Source organism: Bos indicus, chromosome 7 (genome assembly GCF_029378745.1).
Source record: "Bos indicus isolate NIAB-ARS_2022 breed Sahiwal x Tharparkar chromosome 7, NIAB-ARS_B.indTharparkar_mat_pri_1.0, whole genome shotgun sequence".
In the NCBI taxonomy this organism is placed as follows: domain Eukaryota; kingdom Metazoa; phylum Chordata; class Mammalia; order Artiodactyla; family Bovidae; genus Bos; species Bos indicus.
Window position 1 is genome coordinate 2,193,272 of NC_091766.1, and position 23,718 is coordinate 2,216,989.

Below are 23,718 nucleotides of genomic sequence, written 5' to 3' on the forward strand. Positions count from 1 at the left end.
CCCTCGCTCCTTACCAGGCCCTGACTCCTCCTGGTGCCTGCCTGATGCCAGGCTCTTGGGGCTCAGGGGACTCAGCCCAGGTCTGGCCCTAGGGGAGATCATGCAGGTTGCAGGTGCTCTATCTTCTGTCCCTCCCGACATGTGCACTTTAGGGATATTTTTCCCCCTCTGGCTGGTCCAGCTTTCTTAGGCAGCAAGGGTTGAAGGGCAGCAGTAACATGAACAAAACCGCCAGAACCACCTGCCAACCCGTCTGTTCACAAACAGTATCGGGCCTGCCCAGTGCAGGCCAGCGCCCCGTTCCCTCCACATCAGTGACCATCAGACAGCACAGATGTGCGCACAGAGCTCTGACTGTGGTTTGCTCATGCCAGCCTGGCCTGCGTCAGCACCCAGCCTCCAGAGCCCAGCAGAGCCCGGAGGCCCCCACACTCCAGGGGCCACTCCATGGGCCTCCCCTTTCGTGTGTCTTCCTGGAGATAATGGCTGGGCCTCCCACTGCCGAATCTTTAGTTGCTGCTCCCTGTGCTCAGTAGTTCTTCCTGGGATTCTGGGGCCAGTATGAAGACTTCTGAGGCTCCCTGCTGGGCCCCTGCTCCCTGGGTTGAGTTCCCTCTGTGTTCTTTGCCCTGCCACTCTTGTGATTGCAGAACTGCAGCTTGCAGCATGAGCTCAAGCTCCCCATTTTCTCTTCTTCCCGGGCCTCCCCTGTATTCTCCCACTCACACTCTCTTTTGGGATTATCCCGGATTTCTGTTTGAATATGTCTGTCTCCTGCCTAGGCTGGCCCCTTCCTGCTGTTTCTTGCTGCCCGATGCCCTGGGCTTCCCATACCTACACACCCAGGCCTGCACCCCTTCTTGGTAATGCCCAAGCTGTTATTGTCATTTGTCTGTCGTCCCATCAGGGGCCATGATGTAAATCTCAAAGTCACCCTTTCTTTCATGGTCCCATTCAAACACTGAGCCTCTTGGTTCTTACTCCACAAATTTCTGTGGTCATTATTTCCACTGACTTCCCCCAAGAACATGGCACTGTGCAAGGAGCCTCATGGAAGCTAGCCCCTTCCATCGTCCACTCTGCAATGCTGTATGCTGTACACCCCCATCACAGCAGAGCATGGCTTTTGCCCAAGACTCAGGTGGGGCCTTGGGTTCTGCTTGGCTCTGTCACACCTGGCAGATGGCAACACTGAAGCCCCCCACCCCCCTCCTCCCAAGGTGCTGGCCTGCCATGCTCCAGCACCCTGACTTCCAGGGGCACTTGCTGGCCACCAGCCAGCACGCTTCCCATGGAGTTAGTGCTTTTAGGACTGGTGAGGTTCTCAGCAAAGTAAGGAAATTACAGATGTACAGCCCAAGTTTTCTTGAGGTGGAGGAAACCTGGAGATGTACCTGACACTTGTTGAGAATACCTGTAGCAGGATTCCACTACTTCAGATTACTGTGAGTTCTCACTGTGTGTGAGGCCCAGGTCGGGAGGATGTAGGGAAGGCTCACCCAGCTCCTCCACCCTGGGGCTTATGGCCGGGGGTGTGGCAGACCCTACAGGCCCTGTTACAGATCACTGCTGGTTCACAGCCATAGCTACAGGAGCTGGGGTGGGGCCCGGGGTGCACAGGGCCTGAGTAGCTGCTCCCTCCCCTTGGGGCCCCCAGGAGGATTACCAGCCTCTCCTGTACTGATGCTCCAAGCCTCTGGGACAGGGCAGGGCTGGGTTCCTTCACTCAGCAGCGCTGCCCCCTCACCCCCAAGGCTCAGGGATCCCCTCAGATCCCACAGGTGGCACTCTTAAGTGCTGGCCTCTTCCTGGTGGCACCCCATTGGAAGGCCTCTCTGCTTTCTCCTCCAGCCCAGCCAATGGGGGCCGCACATGCTCGGGCCTCGCCTACGATTTCCAGCTCTGCAACTCGCAGGACTGCCCTGACGCGCTGGCCGACTTCCGCGAGGAGCAGTGCCGGCAGTGGGACCTGTACTTCGAGCATGGTGACGCTCAACACCACTGGCTGCCCCACGAGCACCGGGACGGTGAGCCCCAGGGGGAGCGGGCACTCGGTGGAGGGGCCAGGGCTCCCTGGGCCACTGGCTGCCACACGAGCACCCGGACGGTGAGCCCCAAGGGGTGTGGGCACTCCGTGGAGGGCTCAGGGCTCCCTGGGCCACTGATTCTGTATGGGCGTGCCAACAGAGCCCACCCTGGGCTGGGGGCTCATGGCAGGACTGCAGTCCCAGAAAAGCCAGGGAACTGAGCCTGGCCAAGGATGCAGCAGAGAGGGAAGCTCCAGCTGGCCCCAGGCGCCTGCAGTTGCCCTCTGGTGGACAAGGCTGGCATTGCACCATTAGCCCCGCTCAGCCGCAGGGCAGGGACAGGCCAGAGTTGTCCAAGGAATCAGGTTACCTTTGACCTCTCATCTTTCAGTGAGAACTCTCCGTTCCAAGTGACTTGAACTGGTTTAAGAACCAAAAGGCATTTGTTGGCTGCTGGGACTGAAAAGTCTGGTAGCTTCAGGCGTGAGAGTGTTTGTATTTCAACTGAATCCCACGCAGTTTCCATTCTTTTCAGGCATCGAGCAGAGGGAGGCGGGGTCTGCGGCCTGCTCTGCTGTATCTGTTACCTCAGCTGAGCACCTGTTGCAAGCCCCACGTCTGCATGCAAGGAGAAGGTGCCAGAGCAGATGGGATTTCCCCCCGCCCCCAAGAGGGGGACTGTGGTCTGGCAAAAAATCAAATAATGATGAGGTGTCTCAGTGACTTCTGAGATAAATGCTGAGAAGGGAAGGTGCCCGGTACCCGAGACAGAAGCAAGGGGCATCTTATTTGGGGTTACAGAGGTGGACTGGAAAAGGTCTTCAAGTAGAGAGCTGGCAAAGAGCCAGCTGCCCTTCCCCTGAATATGGGGTTCCCTAGGTAGGACCCCAGCGATCCGAGACCTGGCTGCATCCACAGCAGCCTGGCTCAGCTGGGGGAAGCTAAGTCCCGTACAACAGGGTCATGAAGCAGGTTGCTGTCGTTACTCCTCTTTCCCTTTCTCCCCTGGCCCAGGGCAGACGTGGGGCGGGGGGCAAGTGAATCATAAGGAAACGCTCCTGGGTGGGAGTTTCTCTTTGCGAGGTGCTTCCCTTTAGCAAACTTAGGAAGGAAACTACAAGAAAGTGAGCAGTGTGGCCAGCTAGCCAACACCCCCTGCTTCCCTTCCAGCCAAGGAGCGGTGTCATCTCTACTGTGAGTCCAAGGAGACCGGGGAGGTGGTGTCCATGAAGCGTATGGTGCATGACGGGACACGCTGTTCCTACAAGGACGCCTTCAGCCTCTGCGTGCGTGGGGACTGCAGGGTGAGTGCCCCAGGAGCAGGGGCAGCAATGGTTCAGGGCCTCGGCTTTCTGGGGCTTCGGGAAGACTTGCTGAGGTTAAGCATGCAAAGTACTGCAAACCGCACCTCGATCAGGGCAGGCTGTCAGCAAATGTTGGTTCCCAGCCCCTACTCCCTGCTGTCCTCCTCCATGACAGGGGTTCTCAGACTTGAGTCTGAGGAGCCCCCTGAGGAGCTCAGGGCGCCACCTCAGAAATTCTGCTTGTGTAGGACGAGGCCGTGGCCCAGAACATGAGTTTCACCAGCGCCACAGGTGGCCCGGACACACTAGGTCCTGGGGACCCCCTTGTGAAGCACCACTGTGTCCTTGCACTCCGCTGGGCACTGGACAGCTTACTCTTGCTCAGGGGAGCCCACTGTGGTTCTTGTCGGCTTGGTTCTTTGTTGAAATGCTGTGTTTTGTTACTGTACTGTCTTTGGATGTCACAGGAGACAGCTACGGGGCACACTCAGCATGTTATTAGCAACGTGAGTGCAGACCTGCCCCCTTTTCTAGAAATAGCAGGGAGCCTCTGCAGCTTCTATAAATGTGGCAGACTGCAGTGTCGACGAGGCTGACTCCCGTCTCACCTTCCTGAGAAGTGAGCATCCTCAGGCTATCTCTGGCAGAGAGCCTGCGGCAGGTCCCCTGGAGGAGGTGGAAGAGGCTGGAAGAACAGAGAAGTGGGGTGTGGCGTTGTGGGAGGAGAGCGCAGGGATTCTCTCCACACGAGTTTCAGTAGGATTGTAGCCAGCAGGGAGGGCAAGCCACGTAGTCTGCTCACCTCCAAACACGCAACCAAGTATTAATACTTGAAAACAAAGACAGCAATGTCTCTTCCGTAATCGTGGGATTTTAATTGAGGGAGGTGACTGAATGATGACACAGAAAAGTCACTTGTCATTAAAGAAGAGCTTATTACTTTCATTTCCTGAGGGAAGAGCATGCTGTGCTGTGCACCAGGTTCAGTTAGGAGGCAGAAGGAGCAGGGGAAAGTCTGGGCCAGAGCTTTTATTGGGGTTTCCATAGTGGGAAAGGGGAGGCAGGCAGAATAAACAGCTTGGGGTTGGCCAGTTTGAATAATTCTCTAAGACTGCATGGCCAGAAACTGGCTCTGTAGCCCCTTCGTAGTCTGGAGACCCAGCCCTCAAAGGTCTTTGTAAGACAAAAGGCAGAAATCAAAGAGAAAAGGGAAAGGAAGCAGTCTCACAAGAGGTGGTGAGAGGAGGATCTTGAGGGGTGAACTGGCTCTGGGCTTCCTGGCAGCCAGGGCAAAGAGGGAAACCTGTGAAGCTGCGGCGCATGCTAGAACAGGCAGGGAGCAGAGCAGCTAGAGGAGAGGCTGTCTTCCCTGCTGAGTGTGGGCATGGGTGTGAACGTGGCCTCAGGCAGTGTGCTCACACCCCGGGTCTGCTCCGCACAGAGCTCTGCGGCTGGGAATGGTGTGCTGTCGCAGGGCTGTAGCGAGCAAAAGGACTGGAATGTGTTACTGCCTCCACCAGGTGGCCTCGGGCAAGGAAACATCCCTGCTCTGTGTGGAACGAGTTTTAATACTAGGGTGGACAGTGTTGAGAGGATTCATCGAGAGAATGAAGGCAGAAGCGGTCCTACCAGCTCTTGTGTCCCGCCCACACGCCCCGAGACAGACTGAGAGGGCACCATTCCTGGGAGCAGTGTGAGGGAGGGACCTGCAGGCCGAAGCTCTGTGGGGGAGCCCCAGAGGGCCGCTGCGTGGACGCCGGGGACACGGGCAGAGGCCACGTCTGATTCATGTTCACGAGGACGCCAGTGTGCTATGCCAGGGCAGCTTCGGGACTAAGGCCTGGTAGCTCAGCTGGTAAAGGATCCACCTGCAATGCAGGAGACCCTAGTTCAATTCCTGGGTCAGGAAGATCCACTGGAGAAGGGATAGGCTGCCCACTCCAGTATTCTTGGGCTTCCCTGGTGGCTCAGCTGGTAAAGAATCCGCCTGCAATGTGGGAGACCTGGGTTCTATTCCTGGGCTGGGAAGATCCCCTGGAGAAGGGAAAGGCTACCCACTCCAGTATTCGGGCCTGGAGAGTTCCATGGACTGTATCGTCCATGGGGTCACAAAGAGTCAGACAGGACTGAGCGACTCTCACACTAGGCTGTGCAGAGTCCGCTACAGGTTACAGTGTCCAGATGAGTGGATGAGTGAGCAAGGAAAAGGCTGGTCCTTGGGTGGGTGTCTTGCTGATCCCTTTCATGATGCCAATTGTCATGCTGTTCACACTGTCCACGCCGTTCGCTGAAACCAGGGTAGGCAAGGCACGAGCTAAGAGGCTGGACGGAGACTCGAGGAGCCGCTGGAACTGCAGACACATTTATTCTCTCCTGGCTGACGCGGCAGCCATAGCAGCAGACGTAACATAACACAACTGCACACAGCGTCTCTCCTGGCTGACGCAGCAGCTGTAGCAGTATTCACGCTGTGTTCTCTCCTCTCGTGGCTCACCCAAGGGACACAGCCGTGAGGCAGCAGTCACGCCTCCCCTTTTTACGTGGAGCTCACATATCCCTACAGCGCAAGTAACTCGCGGCTAAGCAAGCACCTCGTGATGCGCATGCGCAAGGGCACAAATGCGCTCAGCTGTTACATGGTCATTATTTACAAAATGTGGGGTGAGAGAGCCTGCACACGCCATCTGGGCCACTTTGCGCCCTCCCTGCAGTTGGGCACACAGGCTCTTTCTTGCTCCGAAGCCCCCTCTCCTTCCTCTGCTTCAGGCTGCCGAGGGAGCAGGCGCCAGGGCCCAGTGGGGAGTAGGGTCTCAGCGGGCACCGCATTTCCCCCATCCCTCTGCAGAAGGTGGGCTGTGATGGGGTGATCGGCTCCAGCAAGCAGGAGGACAAGTGTGGTGTGTGCGGAGGGGACAACTCCCACTGCAAGGTGGTCAAGGGCACGTTCTCGCGCTCGCCCAAGAAGCTTGGTGAGTGCACCCCTCCCTCCCCCTGCCCAGAGGCCCGAGCCGGGGGCTGTCTGGGAAGAGGGGCTCTAAGTCTGGGAGGGTGAGGTGGAGAGGCAATCTTAGGGGTCGCTGTGTCAGGCCCCAGGCTGGGTGGGGACAGGGAGATGCCCAGGTGTGGGGTGCACAAGGTGAGCCTTCAGTGCCTTTATTTGAGGGCTCCCTCCCCAGCTGTCCAAGGCTTTCTAGCCACCCCTGGCCTCCCTTGCTGTCTGCCCCACCACTGCCGCCCCCAGGCGCCTGTGGGCGGGACCTTTGATGAGCTAGCCAGTGCAGCCTGTGGCCTAGGGAAACGTAGGCCTGTCCCAACAGGGCCACAGGAAATTTGGGGCTGGGGAACTTGGGGTCCCTGGCCAAGGTGGGCTCTGGGTAAACAGCCCTCTGGATGAACCTCCTTCCAGACTGGTCCCTCCACCTGGCTTCGGGGCTCTGGGTGGGCCTGCGGCAGCTGACTGCTCTGCCTCTGACTGAAATGGGGAGAAGCCACTTTGGTGGGCTTCCCGGGTCCTCACTGGTAAAGAAGCTACCTGCCAATGCAGAAGACGCAGGAGATGAGCGTTCCATCCCTGGGTCACGAAGATCCCCCGGAGAAGGGCATGGCAACCCACTCCAGTATTTTGGCCTGGAGAAACCCCAGGGACAGAGGAGCCTGGTGGGCTATACAGTCCATGGGGTCACACAGGGTTGCACAAGACTGAGTGACTGAGCACACACGCAGGCACGCAGGCACTTTGGCTCAACTCTTTTGGAAGAAGGGCCTGGAGCAAACCTACCACACTCCACTCAGAGCTGGTGCTGGGCTGCTGCCAGCTGGCTGCTGCACAGTCCCATGTGAGCAGGCTGTCTTTTGTTTAGGGATTAAGCTGCTGAGGTCCAGGGAGACCAAGCAGTTTGCTGAAAGCCTCTCTCTTGGTTGTGGCATCTTAGCTCCATGCGGGGCATGACTCCAGGGCTACTCGTGAGGACACCCACCAGGTTTTCAATGGAAGAGGTTGAAGAAGCGCCGGGATTTGAAAATGAGCCGGAGGGCTGTTGCTGTCTGGGATATACTAGCTTTCCCATGGGCCCCTCTCTCAGTGGACAGTCAGAGCCCATCAAACACTGGGCCTCTGGAACCACCATCGAGGGCAAGGCCCTCCTCACATTGTCTGCATTTGACAGCGACTCCCTTCTCTTTTGGCTTTGTCTCCCCACATCCCAACCAAGGTTACATCAAGATGTTTGAGATCCCGGCAGGAGCCAGACACCTGCTAATCCAGGAAGCAGACACCACCAGCCATCACCTGGGTGAGTGCCAGAGCCAGACAACGCGGTGGCTCCACAGCCTGACTCTTCTGGGGGTCGGGGGCCTGACTGGGAGGCATGGGCTGCAACCCTATCTCCTCTGCCCCTGGCTTGGCCCAGCTGATGGGTGGGTCTCTCCTTTAGTACTTTCCCAATGGAGAGGCCTTCCCTCACAGCAGTTTTGGAGGGACATGTGTCTAAGACATGCCATACCTCCCACTCAAAGTCGAAGGGGAAGCCCCTCGCTTACTGGAAGTCAGCAAGTTCCACAAGCAGTGGGTGCCGAGGCCAGCTGGTAGATGGGCTCCCATGGTGCGTTTGCATATTTTCATTTAGTTTCATTTTGAATTCGAGCGGTTCTTTTGAAATAGAGATGCCTGGCATCTCTTGGAAATTTGGATGTTCTGACAACTCGGGATGCCCCTTCTCACATGGCAGCCCCTGTGGCACTGTGCTCCTGCAGGCTGCCTGGAACCCCTCACAGGGGTTCACTCATCCACACGCCCCCAAGTTGCAGGACCAAAGTAGGAAGTGATGCTGGGGGTCAGTGAGGGGACCCCACACAAGTCCTTTCTCCTAGTTTGGGTCCCATCTTCTTCCCTGTGCCCTGGAGGGGTCAGGGGTTCCATGACTGCGGGCATCTAGCACCTCCGCTGATGTGAGCAAACACCACTCTTTTTAAAATGCAGATGCTTCTTTCTTCCTTATTTTTAGAGGAGACTTTTATGTTGCTGTCCCAACATGGACAGCCAGTACTCCTTGTCTTAAGTAGGAGGCAAATATAAAAGTCAATCCCTTAAAAAAAGACACTTCTACCTAAACATTGCTTCCTGCCCAGGGCTATCCCTGCAAACAAGGAGGGAGGGTTAGTGGCAAGCCGGGGACCTCCTGGCACTTACCACGGCTCTCAAGGGAGTCTAGGAAACTTGTGCAGGGAATGGTTTTCTCACTGTTATCCCGTGATTTTTGTGCCCAGTCTGTGGCCTCCCTGCTAAAATCTTCCAGCAGCCCCCCAGGAGCCACTTTCCACACTCTGGCAAGTGTGGGGCTTTGTGCCAGCGGATTCTCATCTCCTGGACATTCTTTGTGGATGCATAGTAGGCTGGGTCTGGAGAAGGCGATGGCACCCCACTCCAATACTCGCCTGGAAAACCCCATGGACGGAGGAGCCTGGTGGGCTGCAGTCCAGGGTCTCGAAGAGTCGGACACGACTGAGCGACTTCACTTTCAGTTTTCACTTTCATGCATTGAAGAAGGATATGGCATCCCACTCCAGTGTTCTTGCCTGGAGAATCCCAGGGACGGGGGAGCCTGGTGGGCTGCCGTCTCTGGGGTCGCACTGAGTCGAACACGACTGACGCGACTTAGCAGCAGCAGCAGCAGCAGTAGGCTGGGTGGTCCCCGAGTCAGGTCAGGCCTCTTTGGGATGTAGGGGACTGGTGGGGTACCAGGCTGAGCCATAGTTATCAACAGGGTGGGAGGGTGTGTGGGACGCATGCTCACCCCAGGGCAGGAAGCCCTGGTGTCCAGCAGGTACCCCTCACCCAGGGAGCTGGGTCAGGGAGGGCAGTGGCCCTGAGAGCCCCCTGAGTGCTCCAAGTAGACCGTAGGGACGTGGCCCTGGTGGCTCCTAAGTCCCTACCATGGAGCCTCTCCTCCAGGGCCTGAGAGGCAGATCCAGGAAAGAGCCCCAGACCTGGCAGAAGGGCGGGTTAGAGGGAAACCTAAGTCCAGTGCAGAGAAAGGGGACAAGGCAGGTTCCCAAGGCGGCTTGGGTTGTCAGTGGGACTGAAGGAAGAAAAGGGGCTCTGCTCCCCACAATTCCCCCAACCTGTTCAAACTAGTGAACCCTGATGACCTCCCACACTTCTGCCCCCGGGTGATCGTGGCTGTCTTCCATCCTTCTGTCTTTTATCGTTCAGCCGTCAAAAACCTGGAGACAGGCAAGTTCATTCTAAATGAGGAGAATGACGTGGATCCCAACTCCAAGACCTTCATCGCCATGGGCGTGGAGTGGGAGTACCGGGATGAGGACGGCCGGGAGACGCTGCAGACCATGGGCCCCCTCCACGGCACCATCACTGTGCTGGTAAGTCAGACAGGGGCCAGGCCTGCCGCCTCTTGCAGCGTGAGGCGGGTGAGGCAGGTGGCTGCTGGGGAAGGGGTCGGGCGGTGCCTGGGAGCCCTGAGCCTCCCTGCAGCCTTCAGGCCATGTTCTGCACGGCCCCTCCGGCCTGACCTTTGAGCTGAGGACCTCAGTCTCTGTGTCAGAGTGAGGAGCACGCATGGAGCCACCGGTCTGGCTCCTTGCCCTGTGTCCCTGGGCGACCAGAGACAAAATCCCCTGTAAGCATTTAGGCTTCCCCTCCACAAACAACTCTGGGCGACATGCACAGCCACCTCTCATCATGCTTATTCTTGTCTGCTACTGCATTCAAACCCTGAAGCTCCCTGGGGGTGACCGATGGGGCTGCAGGAAATTGGACTGCGAGACCCAAGTCACACTAAGCCTTTGTCTCTGAGCAGCACTGGACCCCGGGTCCCCTGAGTCCAGGACCACAGGCTGCTCCTGGTGATAGGAACACAGAGAGGGTTTGATTTCCTAATTTACTTTTTAAAAATTAATTTCAATTGCATATGCAATATGTTTTGTCAGTAAAAAGAAATTAAAACACTGCAGATAAGGCTCAGGTGCCTTTTGCCCCTCTCTGAAGGTGAGCACATGGCGCTGGGGCTCAGCGCCCCACACCAGGGTGTGCAGCCGGGGGCAGGGGTGTTCACACGCACCATGCTCTGCTCACCCCGCCCGCATGCACTTCCGTCCCCAGAGATGCCTCTGCTGCCCTGCCTTTGTCAGTGCACATACAGTCGGGCCTCAGTCCTGCTGTTTCTGTGTTGGTAAATTCCCCTACTGAAAGTATTTCTAATCTCCAAACTGGGACAGACACACCTCAGGAGAAATAGGTAGGTTAGGTTCCAGGCCACCACAGTAAAGTGAATATCATAGTCATGCAAGGCATGCGGATGTGTTTGTTTCCCAGAGCACATGGGATACTATCCTGTGGTCTGTGAAATGTGTGATAGCCTTAGGCCTGAAAAACAATGTACATACCTCAATTAAAGATAAAGAGCAAAAAGGCAACTACATAATAAAATCAAAGACCACTTGGTCAGAGATCACCATGATAAAAGTAATAATAATTGTTCTGCTGAAAGAGTTATGTCCTGCTGAGGCTTACTTTTGGTTTCAGGTTCAGAGGATTCACTGGCAAAATAACCACCCTAGGCTTTCCTGGTGGCTCAGACTATAAAGAATCTGCCTGCAATGCAGGAGACCTCAGTTCAATTCCTGGGTCTGGAAGATCCCCTGGAGAAGGGATAGGCTACCCACTCCAGGTTCTTGGGCTTTCCTGGTGGTTCAGATGGTAAAGAATCCACATGCAATGCAATGGGTTCGATTCCTGGGTTGGAAAAATCCCTTGGAGGAAGGCATGGCAGCCCATTCCAGTATTCTTGCCTGGAGAATCCCATGGACAGAAGAGCCTGGTGGGCTACAGTCCATGGGGTCACAAAGAGTCGGACACATCTGAGCAGCAAATACAGAGCACATTTAGTAAGCAAGAAATAGGAAGTTTATTACATTAGCAGTGAGTTACAGTATGAGGACAAGTAATATAGTAAGAAATTATTATACATACATCACCACAAGAAATATATATATATTTGATGCTGCTGCTGCTGCTAAGTCGCTTCAGTTGTGTCCAACTCTGTGCGACCCTAGAGATGGGAGCCCACCAGGCTCCGCCATCCCTGGGATTCTCCAGGCAAGAATACTGGAGTGGGTTGCCATTTCCTTCTCCAATGCATGAAAGTGAAAAGTGAAAGTGAAGTCGCTCAGTTGTGTCTGACTCTTAGCGACCCGGTGGACTGGAGCCCACCAGGCTCCTCCGCCCATGGGATTTTCCAGGCAAGAGTACTGGAGTGGGGTGCCATTGCCTTCTCCAATATATTTGATATATAAATATATATTATATATAATATAATAATAATATACAATTATATTATATTAAATAAATATAATATATATAAATTATATATAATAATAAATATGTTGTATATTTAGATTTATAATTATTATAATGATTATATTAATATTATATTGTAATAATTATATTAATAAAATAATTATATTAATATAATATACTATATGTTATATATATTATATATATATAATATTTTATAAATATATAAAATATATAATTATATATTATATATAGAATATAATATATTATATAATATTATATAATTATATAATACTATTCTATATATTCTATATTATTTATATAATATATAATATAAAATATATCAATATAAAATGTCTTATAAATATATAAATTTATAAACATTTTTATATAAATATATTTTGTAAATATATAAAATATATAATATATAATTCTATATTTGTATATATTATATATAATTGTATAATATATTATATATTAAATATTATAATTAATTAATTTAATTAATATAATATATAATTGTATATATTATATTATATACAATTATATATAATATAATGTGTTATATATAATAATATAATTATTTATAATATAATTATATGTATTATATACTGTATTACATAATATATGTTATATATATTATAATATATAATGTTATTATATTATTAATTAATGTTATATATATATAAATATATATATATGATATATATCACTAAATTGGGAACCATCCAGATCTAATCTGGAGCTCCCAGTACATGGTACAGCAAGACACAAACGCATGCATCCATACTCAGGCGATGCTGGGCTGTCCCTGGAACAGCAGTCTGGACCCCCAGTTGAGAGGTTCTAGGCAGTTTGTCCCCCTCAACCTCCCATCCCTTCTCTCACTGTTGAGACTTCAGAACTCTGTTCAAAGCAGTCCTGCTTTTATTTCAAGCCACAAGTACCTTTTTGTGGAGATGCAGCTCTGGCTATTATGTTGAAGCCTTGTATGTCTATTCGTAAGTCTCAGAACGTCAGCAGATGCCTGGGAAAAGGCAGATTCCCAAGGCCCAGGAAGCTTCGTGACTTACTCCCTTTCTTGTGACTTACTCCCTTCCTTATCTGCTGGCTCCCAGGATCTTTTGCCATTTCTGCTAGTGAGCAGCTTGGCATGTAACTCCTTTCAGGGTCTCTGTTGAACAGTCAGTAGCTTTTGAAGCCTTAACAAGACTACTTCCGTTGATTTGTCCAACAGTAATGAAAACATTTGAAAGATTGTGGCAAGTACCAAAATGTGACCCAGACAGACAAAAAGTCACCAAATGCTGTTGACACATTGCGCCAATAGACTTGCCGCACGTGGGGCTGCCGTAAACCTTTAAGTTGTTAAAAGATAACGTCTGTGAAGCACAGTGAACCGAAGCGCCATAAAGCGAGGTCTGCCTGTGCTCTCGGCGGAGCAGGGAAAGTGTGAGCGCCTGACATGCGTGCTCCCAGCAGAGCGGAGCCAGGCCTGGTTCTGCTACTTATTTCAGCTCCTACTGTAAACAAGCGTCTTTTCACACTCTATTTACTGCCATGTTCTTTGCCTTTTTAAGCTTTTGGAAGATAATCTCACTGTTTAAAATGTCCCCAGTTGTGGCTGTGAAGTGTGCCTGGTGTCCCTCTGCGTGGAGGCTGTGGGTTTGCCCCTTGGAGAGACAAGAATGCGTGTGTTACTGAGCTTTGTCCAGGCACAAGTGCCTGGGTGCTGGCTGTGAGTTCAGTATCAGTGAATCAACAGTGTGTACTGATTAAGGTGTCTAAACAGAAACACCCATAGAATACGCTTATGCATAGGCTGTTGATGAAAATGTCATGACCAGAGGTTCGCTGGCCCAGACCCTGTGTTCCCCAGTGGTTCAGTACAGGCAGGTTCAGTGTTTGCTGGGACTTTCTAGAACCTGACTACCGGGAATAATGAGACTTGGCCAGGCATGTTCCTCGGGCTGACCTTCCTAACCAGGTCTCTGGGGGAGAGTGGTCGGGGGCGGGCATATTCACCCCTGTCTCCGGGGCAGGTCATCCCAGAGGGGGACGCCCGCATCTCACTGACCTACAAGTACATGATCCATGAGGACTCGCTCAATGTGGATGACAACAACGTCCTGGAAGACGACTCTGTGGGCTATGAGTGGGCCCTGAAGAAGTGGTCGCCCTGCTCCAAGCCCTGCGGTGGAGGTGAGGGGCTTTCTCAGAGCCGGGGCCCCAGAGGAGAGGGGGATGAGCAGGAAGGGTCTCCTGGGTGAGGAGCTCCCTTCAGCCCGTGGTCTCTGCTGACTGCCTGGAGTGAGGGTTGTGCCAGCTATGAGAACACAAGCAGTGACCTCTGCCCAGGTAACAAGGGCCTAGCCCTGCCAGGGAGGTGCCAGAGGGTGGACAGGAAGGGCGGGTGCTCAGGGCTGCTGGCCAAAGGCAGCAGGGGGGCATGTGTGGGGTTGCCTGACACCAGCACCCACCTGCATCATCATGGGAAGGAGGTCACCGTGAGGGTGGTTTGGATAGATCACTGTGACACCGGGAGGCAGGCCACAGGAAGGACTGGGCCATGCTGGAGACCAGTGGAGAGGCCTCCTCTGCAGGTCACCCCTGAGTTCATTCAGAAAGGCCTTTCCTTTCTGGGGCAGGGCTGGGTGCAAGGAGGTCCCACCTGCCTTGGACCTCAAACTTGGGTACGACGTAACAGATAGGAAGCTCTGATCTGCCCAGTGTGTTCGCTGCTCCTTGGGGGCTGGAGGAGATGAGAAGCAGGAGAGGACACTCAGCCTGCAGAAGCAGGTGCCCAGGACAGACCACCTTCAGATGCAGGACCACGCAGGCTCCCATACAAGATGAGACAGGGAGTTCTCCCAGTGCTGCTGCCTAAGTAGGTGACACCCAGCCGTCCCCTGAGCCACCCAGCCCTGGATTTTATCAGCGTGTCCTGTTGAGCCTCCCTCCTGCATTTCTCTTGGACTCATCTGCTGTTACCATCTTCCCAGTCCTGGTGGCATCCTCACTACCTGACTGGCCCCCACTTTAAACTATTAAAGGGGCAAATTAGACCATACCCTTTCCTGGTGTCGTAGTTATCAGCAGATCCTTCTGCTCTTGATAAAAAAACAAAATGCTCCTCATGGCCTCCAAGGTCGAAGCAACTCTCTGACGTCTCCCTCTGCCACCGGCACTCCCAACCCTCGCTCACTTGGGCCTGTCCGTGCTGGCTTAGCTGGTTTTCTGGACGTGCTGCGCTTCTGCCTCGGGGCCTTTGCACGGGCCATCTCCTGCCTGGGGAGCCTCCTTCACTGCTTTCCATGAAACCAGAGCACTGGGGTGCTGTATTTCCTGGGGCACCCCCAGATGCCCAGTCTAGCTCAGGCTGTCCTGTCATATTCTGTCATGTCTAATGCACTAGGCCGAGATTTTGAGACTTACCCAGTTGACACTTTGGGCTCTATAGTCGTCTGTTTTGGAGGTTGTCCCCTGACTGTAGAATGCTGAGCAGCATCCCCAGCCTCTCCGTGTTCAATGCTGGTGGCATCTCCTTTCCAGTTGTGACAACTAAGTGTCCCAGACATTGCCAGATGTCCCCAGGGACAAAATCTGCAGCAGCTGAGAACTGCTACACTAGACTGGCTGAAGGAGCCTTGCAGGCTGTGTTCCATGTTTAGTGAGGTTCTCAGTGCATATTAATCCAAGGTATCGTCAATGACTAAATGCTGGGAGAAGGAATAGAACCTTCCCTCCTGCCCCAGGAAGCCACCCAGGAGGCTGCTCTCCCTGGCCTGGCACCCTCACTTGGCCTGCAGTGCTGGGCGGGCACCAGGCTGGACTTGTCCAAACTGCCCCACCCTCGCCCCATCAGCAGGACAGGGAGAGCAGGGCTGAAGTGGCCTGAGGAGCCACCCCTCCACGCCTGCGGGAGGGCCCATGCTGTCCCGTTGAGCCCCCTCAAGCTCTCATCTTCAGGGTCCCAATTCACCAAGTATGGCTGCCGCCGGAGGCTGGACCACAAGATGGTGCACCGAGGCTTCTGCGACTCCGTCTCAAAGCCCAAAGCCATCCGCCGGACCTGCAACCCACAGGAGTGCTCCCAGCCCGTGTGAGTGCCGGGGCTCTCTGGCCCCCAGCCCCACTAGAGGAGGGGGGAAGCGTCCTGGGGCTTCTGTGGACGGTGGCGCAGGATCAGGTTTCTCGGTGGCTCTGGGCCCCACAGGCCCTGAGACGTTTCAGAGTCTTTCTCACTCAACATGTTCTATGGAGTCTAAGGTGTTTGAGGCTGTGCAGTGGCCTCCTCCTTCAGACTTGCTAGAAGGAAACAATAATGTACATCTTTGTGACCCCGTGGACCGTAGCCCACCAAGTTCCTCTGTCCATGAATTTTCCAGGCAAGAATACTGGAGTGTATTGCCATTTCCTTCTCCAGGGGATCTTCCCAACCCAGGGATTGAATCTGCCTCTCCTGCACTGGCAGGCAGGTTCTTAACCATTTGGGCCACCTGGGATGCTAGAAATGATAATAAGTACTAATGCTCAGATGGGGAAACTGAGGCTCTGAGGGTGTCGGGCTTGCTTCTGGCCCTGTGATAGATGTTTCCCTCACAGTTCACCCCAGGGGCTGCAGCCTTGACCCTCCAGACCCGGAATTTGATGGGGCTGCATTTCTGGGCCCAGGTTCCTTTTCCAGGGCCCCGAGCAGGGAAGATGTTGGGTAAATAGGCAGGTGGGGGCCCTTTGAGGACAGGTGCTGAGGGCTTCCATGCTGCTGCCCAGAAGGGTTGGTGAGGTCAGAGGGCAGAGTCAGGAGGCTAAGAAAGGACAAAGGCCACCCCCAAACCAGGGTTTCCCCGCAATGGGCACGCTTGGGGTTCATGGTCTGCAGGACCTCAGGCAGGGGTACAGCAAGCCTCCAGGGCACCTTCCTGACACAGGGAAGATGCGCCTGGAGGAACAGGCTGCCCTGCCCCTGTCCACCAGGGTTTCTCCAGGGGCTGACCGTGTGCTGTGTGCCCTGGCAGGTGGGTCACGGGCGAGTGGGAGCCGTGCAGCCGGAGCTGTGGGCGGACAGGCATGCAGGTTCGCTCTGTGCGCTGTGTTCAGCCTCTGCACAACAACACCACCCGCTCCGTGCACACCAAGCACTGCAATGACGCTCGACCCGAGGGCCGCCGGGCCTGCAACCGCGAGCTGTGCCCTGGCCGGTGGCGGGCTGGATCCTGGTCCCAGGTGAGCAGTTCCCCGGCCCTGTGTCCTCAGCCCCGAAACCAAGCTCGGGGTGGGACTGAGGTGGCCAGGGTGATCCGCCTTGGCCTGGATGCCGTTCTTGCCCTAGGCCACGTCCGTAGGTCTCAGGGCACCCATGCTTCCCTGGCTACTGTTCTGTGTGAAACTCAGAGGAATGTGTATCTTTACTCTGCAGGGCAGAGGCTCCCATGTGCTACGGGGGACTGGAACCCCAGAAGACTAGGGGCAGCCTGGGCTCCAAGATGCAAAAGGAAGCCTGGGCTTTTGTCTCTGGGCAGAACTGTGGCTAAAAGACCAATCAGACTTGCAAGAAGGGACATGAGCAAAGGAGGGCTTAGATCTAGCTGAAAAAATAGTGAGGATAGTCTCAGGGGCTGGAGGAGAGTTTTGGGGGCAAGGCTGAGCTGATGTGAGCACTGACATCCAGCCCACATGCCTGGTGGGTCAGGGGTTGCCAAGACCAGCTTTGGGCTCAAAGGTTCCCACAGAAGTTGCTATAGTCATGGTTATGCTTTATTACAATGAAAGTTCTATTGTTGTTCAGTCGCTTAGTCGTGTCCGACTCTTTGCAACCCCATGGACCATAGCATGCCAGGCTTCCTTGTCCATCATCAACTCCTGGAACTTGTTCAAACTCATGTCCATTGAGTCAGTGATGCCATCCAACCATCTCATCCTCTGTCGTCCCCTTCTCCTCCTGCCTTCAATCTTTCCAAACATCAAAATCTTTTCTAATGAGTCGGCTCTTTGCCCCCAGTGGCCAAACTATTGGAGCTTCAGTATCAGTCCTTCTAATGAATATTCAGGGTTGATTTCCTTTAGGATTGACTAATTTGATCTCCTTGCAGTCCAAGGGACTCTCAAGAGTCTTCTCCAACACCACAGTTCAAAAGCATCAATTCTTCAGCACTCAGCCTTCTTCAAAGTCCAACTCTCACATCCATACATGACTACTGGAAAAACCATAGCCTTGACTAGAAGGACCTTTGTTGGCAAAGTAATGTCTCTTCTTTTTAATACAATGTCTAGGTTGATCATAGCTTTTCTTCCAAGGAGCAAGCATCTTTTCATTTCATGGTTGCAGTCACCATCTGTAGTAACTTTGGAGTCCAAGAAAATAAAGTCTGACACTGTTTCCATTGTTTCCCCATCTATTTGCCAAGAAGTGGTGGGACCAGAGGCCATGATCTTCATTTTTTGAACGTTGAATTTTAAGCCAGTGTTTTCACTCTCCTCTTTCACTTTCATCAAGAGACTCTTGAGTTCCTCTTCGCTTTCTGACATAATGGTGATGTCATCTGCATATCTGAGATTATTGATATTTCACCTGGCAATCTTGATTCAGCTTTCGTTTCATCTAGCCCGGCATTTCACATGATGTACTCTGCATATACGTTAAATAAGCAGAATGACAATATACAACCTTGACATACTCCTTTCCCAGTTAGAAACCAGTCTCTTGTTCCATGTCTGATTCTAACTGTTGCTTCTTGACCTGCATACAGGTTCCTCAGGAGGCAGGTGAGATGGCCAGGTATTCCCATCTCTTTAAGAATTTTCCACAGATTGTTGTGATCCACACAGTCAAAGGCTTTAGCATAGTCGATGAAACAGTAGATGTTTTTCTGGAACTCTGTTTCTTTTACTATGACCCAACAGATGTTTGCAATTTGATCTCTGGTTCCTCTGCCTTTTCTAAATCCAACTTCAGCATCTGGGAGTTCGTGGTTCACGTACAGAGTAGAATCAGTAAAGGGAAAAAGCGCTTGGGTGAAGCATCTGGAGGAAACCAGGCACAAGCATCCAGGTGTCCAGGGTTTTCACTGGGGATCACTCATGGAAGCACAGGGTGCCTGCGTGACTGACATCCATTAGTGAAGCCCTGGACCCCAGAAGGAAAGCAGATGCTCACCACAAATAATATTCTTGGTGTAAACCAACCAAACAAGTTGGTAATGCCTGATTCAGGACCTCAGGCACACAGGTATATGCTCTTACCAGACAGACGGTTCCATGAACTCGGTTCCCAGGAGTTAACCAAGGGCTAGTTCTGAAAATAGGCCTTTCTTGGGACTGGGCAGGTTCAAGCAACCCAGTCTGCTGAGTCAGCCCTTTCTCACACAGGAGGCAAGAACTTGAGAATCATCCTTTGGCTCGGCTGGGCTGAGCTGTGAGCAGAGCCAGGAGTCTGGGCATGACGGCTTCTTCTGGCCCCTCCCAGTGTGGTGACGCCAAGGGGGCCAGAGGCTGGAGGGGACGGTGCGGGTGCTGGTGGCACAGAGCTCTGTGTCCAGGGGGAGGGAGCGTCCTCTGCTAACGCCTCCTGGACGCAGGCAGAGCTTTCCTGGTGATCTGCACTGCATAGCCGTTTCTCCGGGCCTCAACTCCTCTAGATGGAGAAGGGAAGCACTCGATGCGAGTCCAGAAGTGCCGGGCTCTATCCGGCCCTGCAGATTTGCTCTCTCCAACTCACTTGAGAGCCCAAGAGCCTGAGGCAGCTTCCAGAGGCCAGGGCAAGGCCGGGCAGACCTCTAGCTCACACTCTCCCCTCTGTCCCTCTCCACCTCCCAAGTGTCGTGGGGTCACCCACTTGGGGAGCCCTTGAAGACCTAGCCTAGCATGGGAGGTGGGCCCTGACTGGTACTCTTTGTCCGCAGTGCTCAGTAACCTGTGGAAACGGCACCCAGGAACGGCCGGTGCTCTGCCGAACTGCGGACGACAGTTTCGGGGTGTGCCGGGAGGAGCGGCCTGAGACGGCAAGGATCTGCAGGCTTGGCCCCTGTCCCCGTAAGCCCTCTGCATGCAGCAGGTCCAGGGAGGAGGGTAGCCCAGGCAAATGCAGCTCTTCCCACAACTGGCCAAATAGAGCATCTGTGAACTTGAAGGAGAAGCCAGGGCCACCCAGGCCTGGTCTGGGGCCTTTCCCTGGCAGGAAATGAAAGGAACTGGCATTTGCCATGCTCATCTCCAGGCCAGGCCCTAGAGAAGGATGGCATGGATTCAGCCCATCGCTGCCTTCCTGGCACGCCCATCGCTGCCTTCCTGGCACTCCCTTTTGGTCTGGGAGAGAAACCAGATTCATGGTGACTGCACATCAGGGCTCAGCCCATTCCTGTCTGGGTAGGGGTTACCTGTATGAGTAGGGGGTACTCATATTAGTAGGGGTACCTTTGTGAGTATAGAGGGTACCCACGTGAGTAGGGGGTACCCGTGTGAGTAGGGGGTACCTGTGTGAGTAGGGGGTGCCCATGTGAGTAGGGGTACTTGTGTGAGTATAGATGGTACCCATGTGAATAGGGGTGCCAATGTGTGTGGGAATACCTGTGAGAGTAGAGGTACCCATGTGAGTAGCGTGTATCCATGTGAGTAGGGGGTTCCCATGTGAATAGGGGTACTTGTGTGAGTAGGGGTACCCTTGTGAGTATAGATGGTACCTGTGTGAGTAGGGAGTACCTGTGTGAATAGGGCACCCTTGTGAGTAAGGGTGCCCATGTGAGTAGAGGGTACTTGTGTGAGTAGGGATACCTGTGTGAGTAGGGAGTAGGGGGTGCCCGTTTGTGTAGGGATACCTGTGTGAATAGGAGTACTCATGTGAGTATAGATGGTACCTGTGTGAGTAGGGGGTATCTGTGTGAGTAGAGGGTATCTGTGTGAGTAAGGGGTATCTGTGTGAGTAGGGCACCCTGTGAGTTGTGTTACCTGTGTGAGTAGGGGGTATCTGTGTGAGTAGGGGGTGTTTGTGTGAGTAGGGGGTATCTGTGTGAGTAGGGCTACCTGTGTGAGTAGGATTACCTGTGTGAGTAGGGGGTATCTGTGTGAGTAGGGGGTATCTGTGTGAGTAGGGCACCCTGTGAATAGGGTTACCTGTGTGAGTAGGGTTACCTGTGTGAGTAGGGGGTATCTGTGTGAGTAGGGTTACCTGTGTGAGTAGGGTTACCTGTGTGAGTAGAGGGTATCTGTGTGAGTAGGGGGTATCTGTGTGAGTAGGGGGTGTTTGTGTGAGTAGGGGGTATCTGTGTGAGTAGGGTTACCTGTGTGAGTAGGGGGTATCTGTGTGAGTAGGGGGTATCTGTGTGAGTAGGGCACCCTGTGAATAGGGTTACCTGTGTGAGTAGGGTTACCTGTGTGAGTAGGGGGTATCTGTGTGAGTAGGGGGTGTTTGTGTGAGTAGGGGGTATCTGTGTGAGTAGGGCACCCTGTGAATAGGGTTACCTGTGTGAGTAGGGGGTATCTGTGTGGGTAGGGTTACCTGTGTGAGTAGGGGTACCAGTGTGAGTAAGGGTACCCATGTGAGTAGAGGGTACCTGTGTGAGTACAGAGGGTGCCTAATGCCCTGAAAGGAAAGCAGCCAGAATCCTGACTGCGCTGGGCGCCTTGCCAAGGGCTGGACACACATTACCTCTTTGCTCCCGACAGTTCATGAGATAGACCCAGTCAGCAGTGCCTGCTACAGACCAGGGAGCTCTGGCGGTCAGGTGTGTCTGCCCCAGCCGAGGGGAGTGTAGAGCCAGGATCTCTTGTTCCCAGCACTTCTCAAGATAAGGCGGTGCTGGTGGGGCCTGCATGGGGAGTGACCCTGTGTAGCTGAGGCCCAAGATGCTTGGTGTAGGAGAGGCAGGAGTTGGGCCTGGAGGGTGACTGGGGCCCGCCTGTCCCTGGGACACCAGAGTCCATGGAGCCCTCCTGTCTGGGGTGGGGGGATTGGAGGCCCAGAACCGGTACCCTAGCAGCCACAGGTGCCTGTCTTTTCCCTCTAGGAAACACCTCTGACCCCTCCAAGAAGAGCTACGTGGTCCAGTGGCTATCCCGACCGGACCCCAACTCGCCAGTCCAGGAGACCTCGTCAAGTAACCGGCCCGTTTATAACTCTGTCTCTGCCCTCCAGTGCATGCCCTGCGCCTTGTGGAGCTTGCCGTGGGCGCCCCTCCTCTCTGTCTATGGAAAACTCCCCTGACTCTTCCTGAGCTCTGTTGGTGGAATCTGTTTCTCCGGGCATCTGTGCTCGGCTGTCTCCTTTGGAGCCACCTGGCCGGGAGGGCCAGTCCTGCAGAGGCACGGCCCGGGGCACTGGCCTCTTGTGGGGTGCCAGGACCTGGTGGTGATGGCTTTTAAAGGGGCAAAGATCTGTCGTGGTGCTGGAGGGGCCAGAGGCCCAAGTGTGAATGTGACCACTTTGTGACCGCCTCCCAGGGCCACAGCCCTCCAGGCTGGAGCTGCAGGTTGGAAGTTGAGGGGGCGCCCACCTGCCCCCTTTTAAATGCCGCCTCCCAGCGAGGGAGCCCAGAGGGGTCTCGGGCGTGCAGTTGCGCGTCACCAGCCTGGCGCCCGGCCCGTGTCCAGCAGTGTTCCAGGGGCTCCCCAGCCTCCTCTGCTGCTGCTGCTGCTGCTGCCCCTGTGCTCAGTGTGTCCTCCTGACTCGTGTGACCGTGGCCTGCTTCCTGTGGCCTTTGTGCCCAGCTCACACAACCCTTGGCCCCCATACCCGGCCCCTCTTGGGGTTCAGGTAAAGCGGAAGAGGCAGGGAATGTGTCCCTGCGGTGGGACATCAGGACACACCGCCACTTCCATTCTCTGTCCATTTGCTCCAATGGCCTTTCTCATCGTGTGCACATGGCCCCATGCACAGGGGCGAGAAAGTGAGAGCTCAAGGCTGTCTCACGTGGATGTGGCTGCCTACCCGTGTGAACAACTACAGAATTACCTCAATTTTTATTGCTTTTTTGCTTAGATAAAACTATGTAGAAGATGCCTTAAAGTTGAAAGGTAACAGAATTGGCTGCTAGCTCCAGCTTCCGAGGGGAGACATGACCCAGGCAGGAGGCAGGCAGTGCAACCTAGAGGCAGGCGGCCGGCTCACCCACCTTTGGCCAAGGATAAGCCTTCTCAGTTCAGGAGGCCTGGCTGAGTCCAGGAGTCCAGGAGGCCCAGGCCTGTGCAGGGCCCCAGGTGCGGGATCACCTCTGTGGAAAGGAGGCCCGCTGGAGGCCCCTTGGCGCTGACTGTTGTTGGAGCCCTGAGCGCCCTGCCGCTGGCATGGCCGCACACCAGGGGGTGACTGGCCTGGCCCTTGGTGTGACGAGTGCAACAGTCCAGCCGGCCACTCCCCTCCTGCCCCAGCCCTGGCCCCTCTTCATAGCGTCCCCGCTGGACAGCGTCCAGCTCTCCCTTGGCACTAGTTACTGTTATGTAAATATGCGGTGTAACACATACTAATTCTCACGACTGTTAACTTCCAACTTTGACTTAGGCGATGTGAGTGGCACGCGTGACTCTGGGAAGGTGCAATGCGGTCCTGGGCATTGTGCTCTCTGTCTATATGCACTTTGGTTCATCAGGGATATTTTATTAGTGTTTTGTATGTATCTAATGACGTATTATATAGGTTCCATTGTCGTTGCTTTTCTGGTTTTTTTATGAGACAACGTTAGTGTGTGCCAAAGTGACTGTGAAAATGACCTTTTACTCTTACTAACCGTGGAAAGACTTCCTGTCATGCATCCCACAAATAAACTCAATAAAAGTTCAGTGAAACTGGGTGCTTGGGTCTGGCACACTGCTGCCTCCTTCTTTTCACCTCTGTGGCCGACGGCACTGTAGAGCTGCAGGTGCCATTCTGGAACATCAGTTCCTCAGTTTCTGATTCCAGTGACTTTCCTGTCCCCCTTACCCTGCTCAGCATAGATGCTGAGGGCCCCTCCCCCAACCCGAGGCCTAGGCCCCCTCCCCAGGCATTTTTCAAAATATGATAGCAGCCCATGGAGACACCCCACCATGATTTTTGAACCTTTAGTGCTAACAGGCAGCTTGCAGGAACACCTCGGTTTTCTCCTTG

At 53.9% G+C, this 23,718-nt stretch overlaps 1 protein-coding gene across 1 annotated transcript in view; it reads left to right on the top strand.

Moving 5' to 3' along the window:
• The window catches only part of ADAMTS2 (ADAM metallopeptidase with thrombospondin type 1 motif 2), a 242,247-nt gene that overhangs the window by 213,810 nt on the left and 4,719 nt on the right, over positions 1–23,718 (top strand). The window contains exons 12-21 of the mRNA XM_070792386.1: positions 1,852–2,027; positions 3,198–3,331; positions 6,177–6,300; positions 7,543–7,623; positions 9,543–9,709; positions 13,685–13,844; positions 15,612–15,744; positions 16,661–16,868; positions 19,544–19,673; positions 21,644–21,733. Coding sequence (XP_070648487.1) covers positions 1,852–2,027; positions 3,198–3,331; positions 6,177–6,300; positions 7,543–7,623; positions 9,543–9,709; positions 13,685–13,844; positions 15,612–15,744; positions 16,661–16,868; positions 19,544–19,673; positions 21,644–21,733 — 1,403 coding nt within the window. The remainder of the gene's footprint in view (positions 1–1,851; positions 2,028–3,197; positions 3,332–6,176; positions 6,301–7,542; positions 7,624–9,542; positions 9,710–13,684; positions 13,845–15,611; positions 15,745–16,660; positions 16,869–19,543; positions 19,674–21,643; positions 21,734–23,718) is intronic.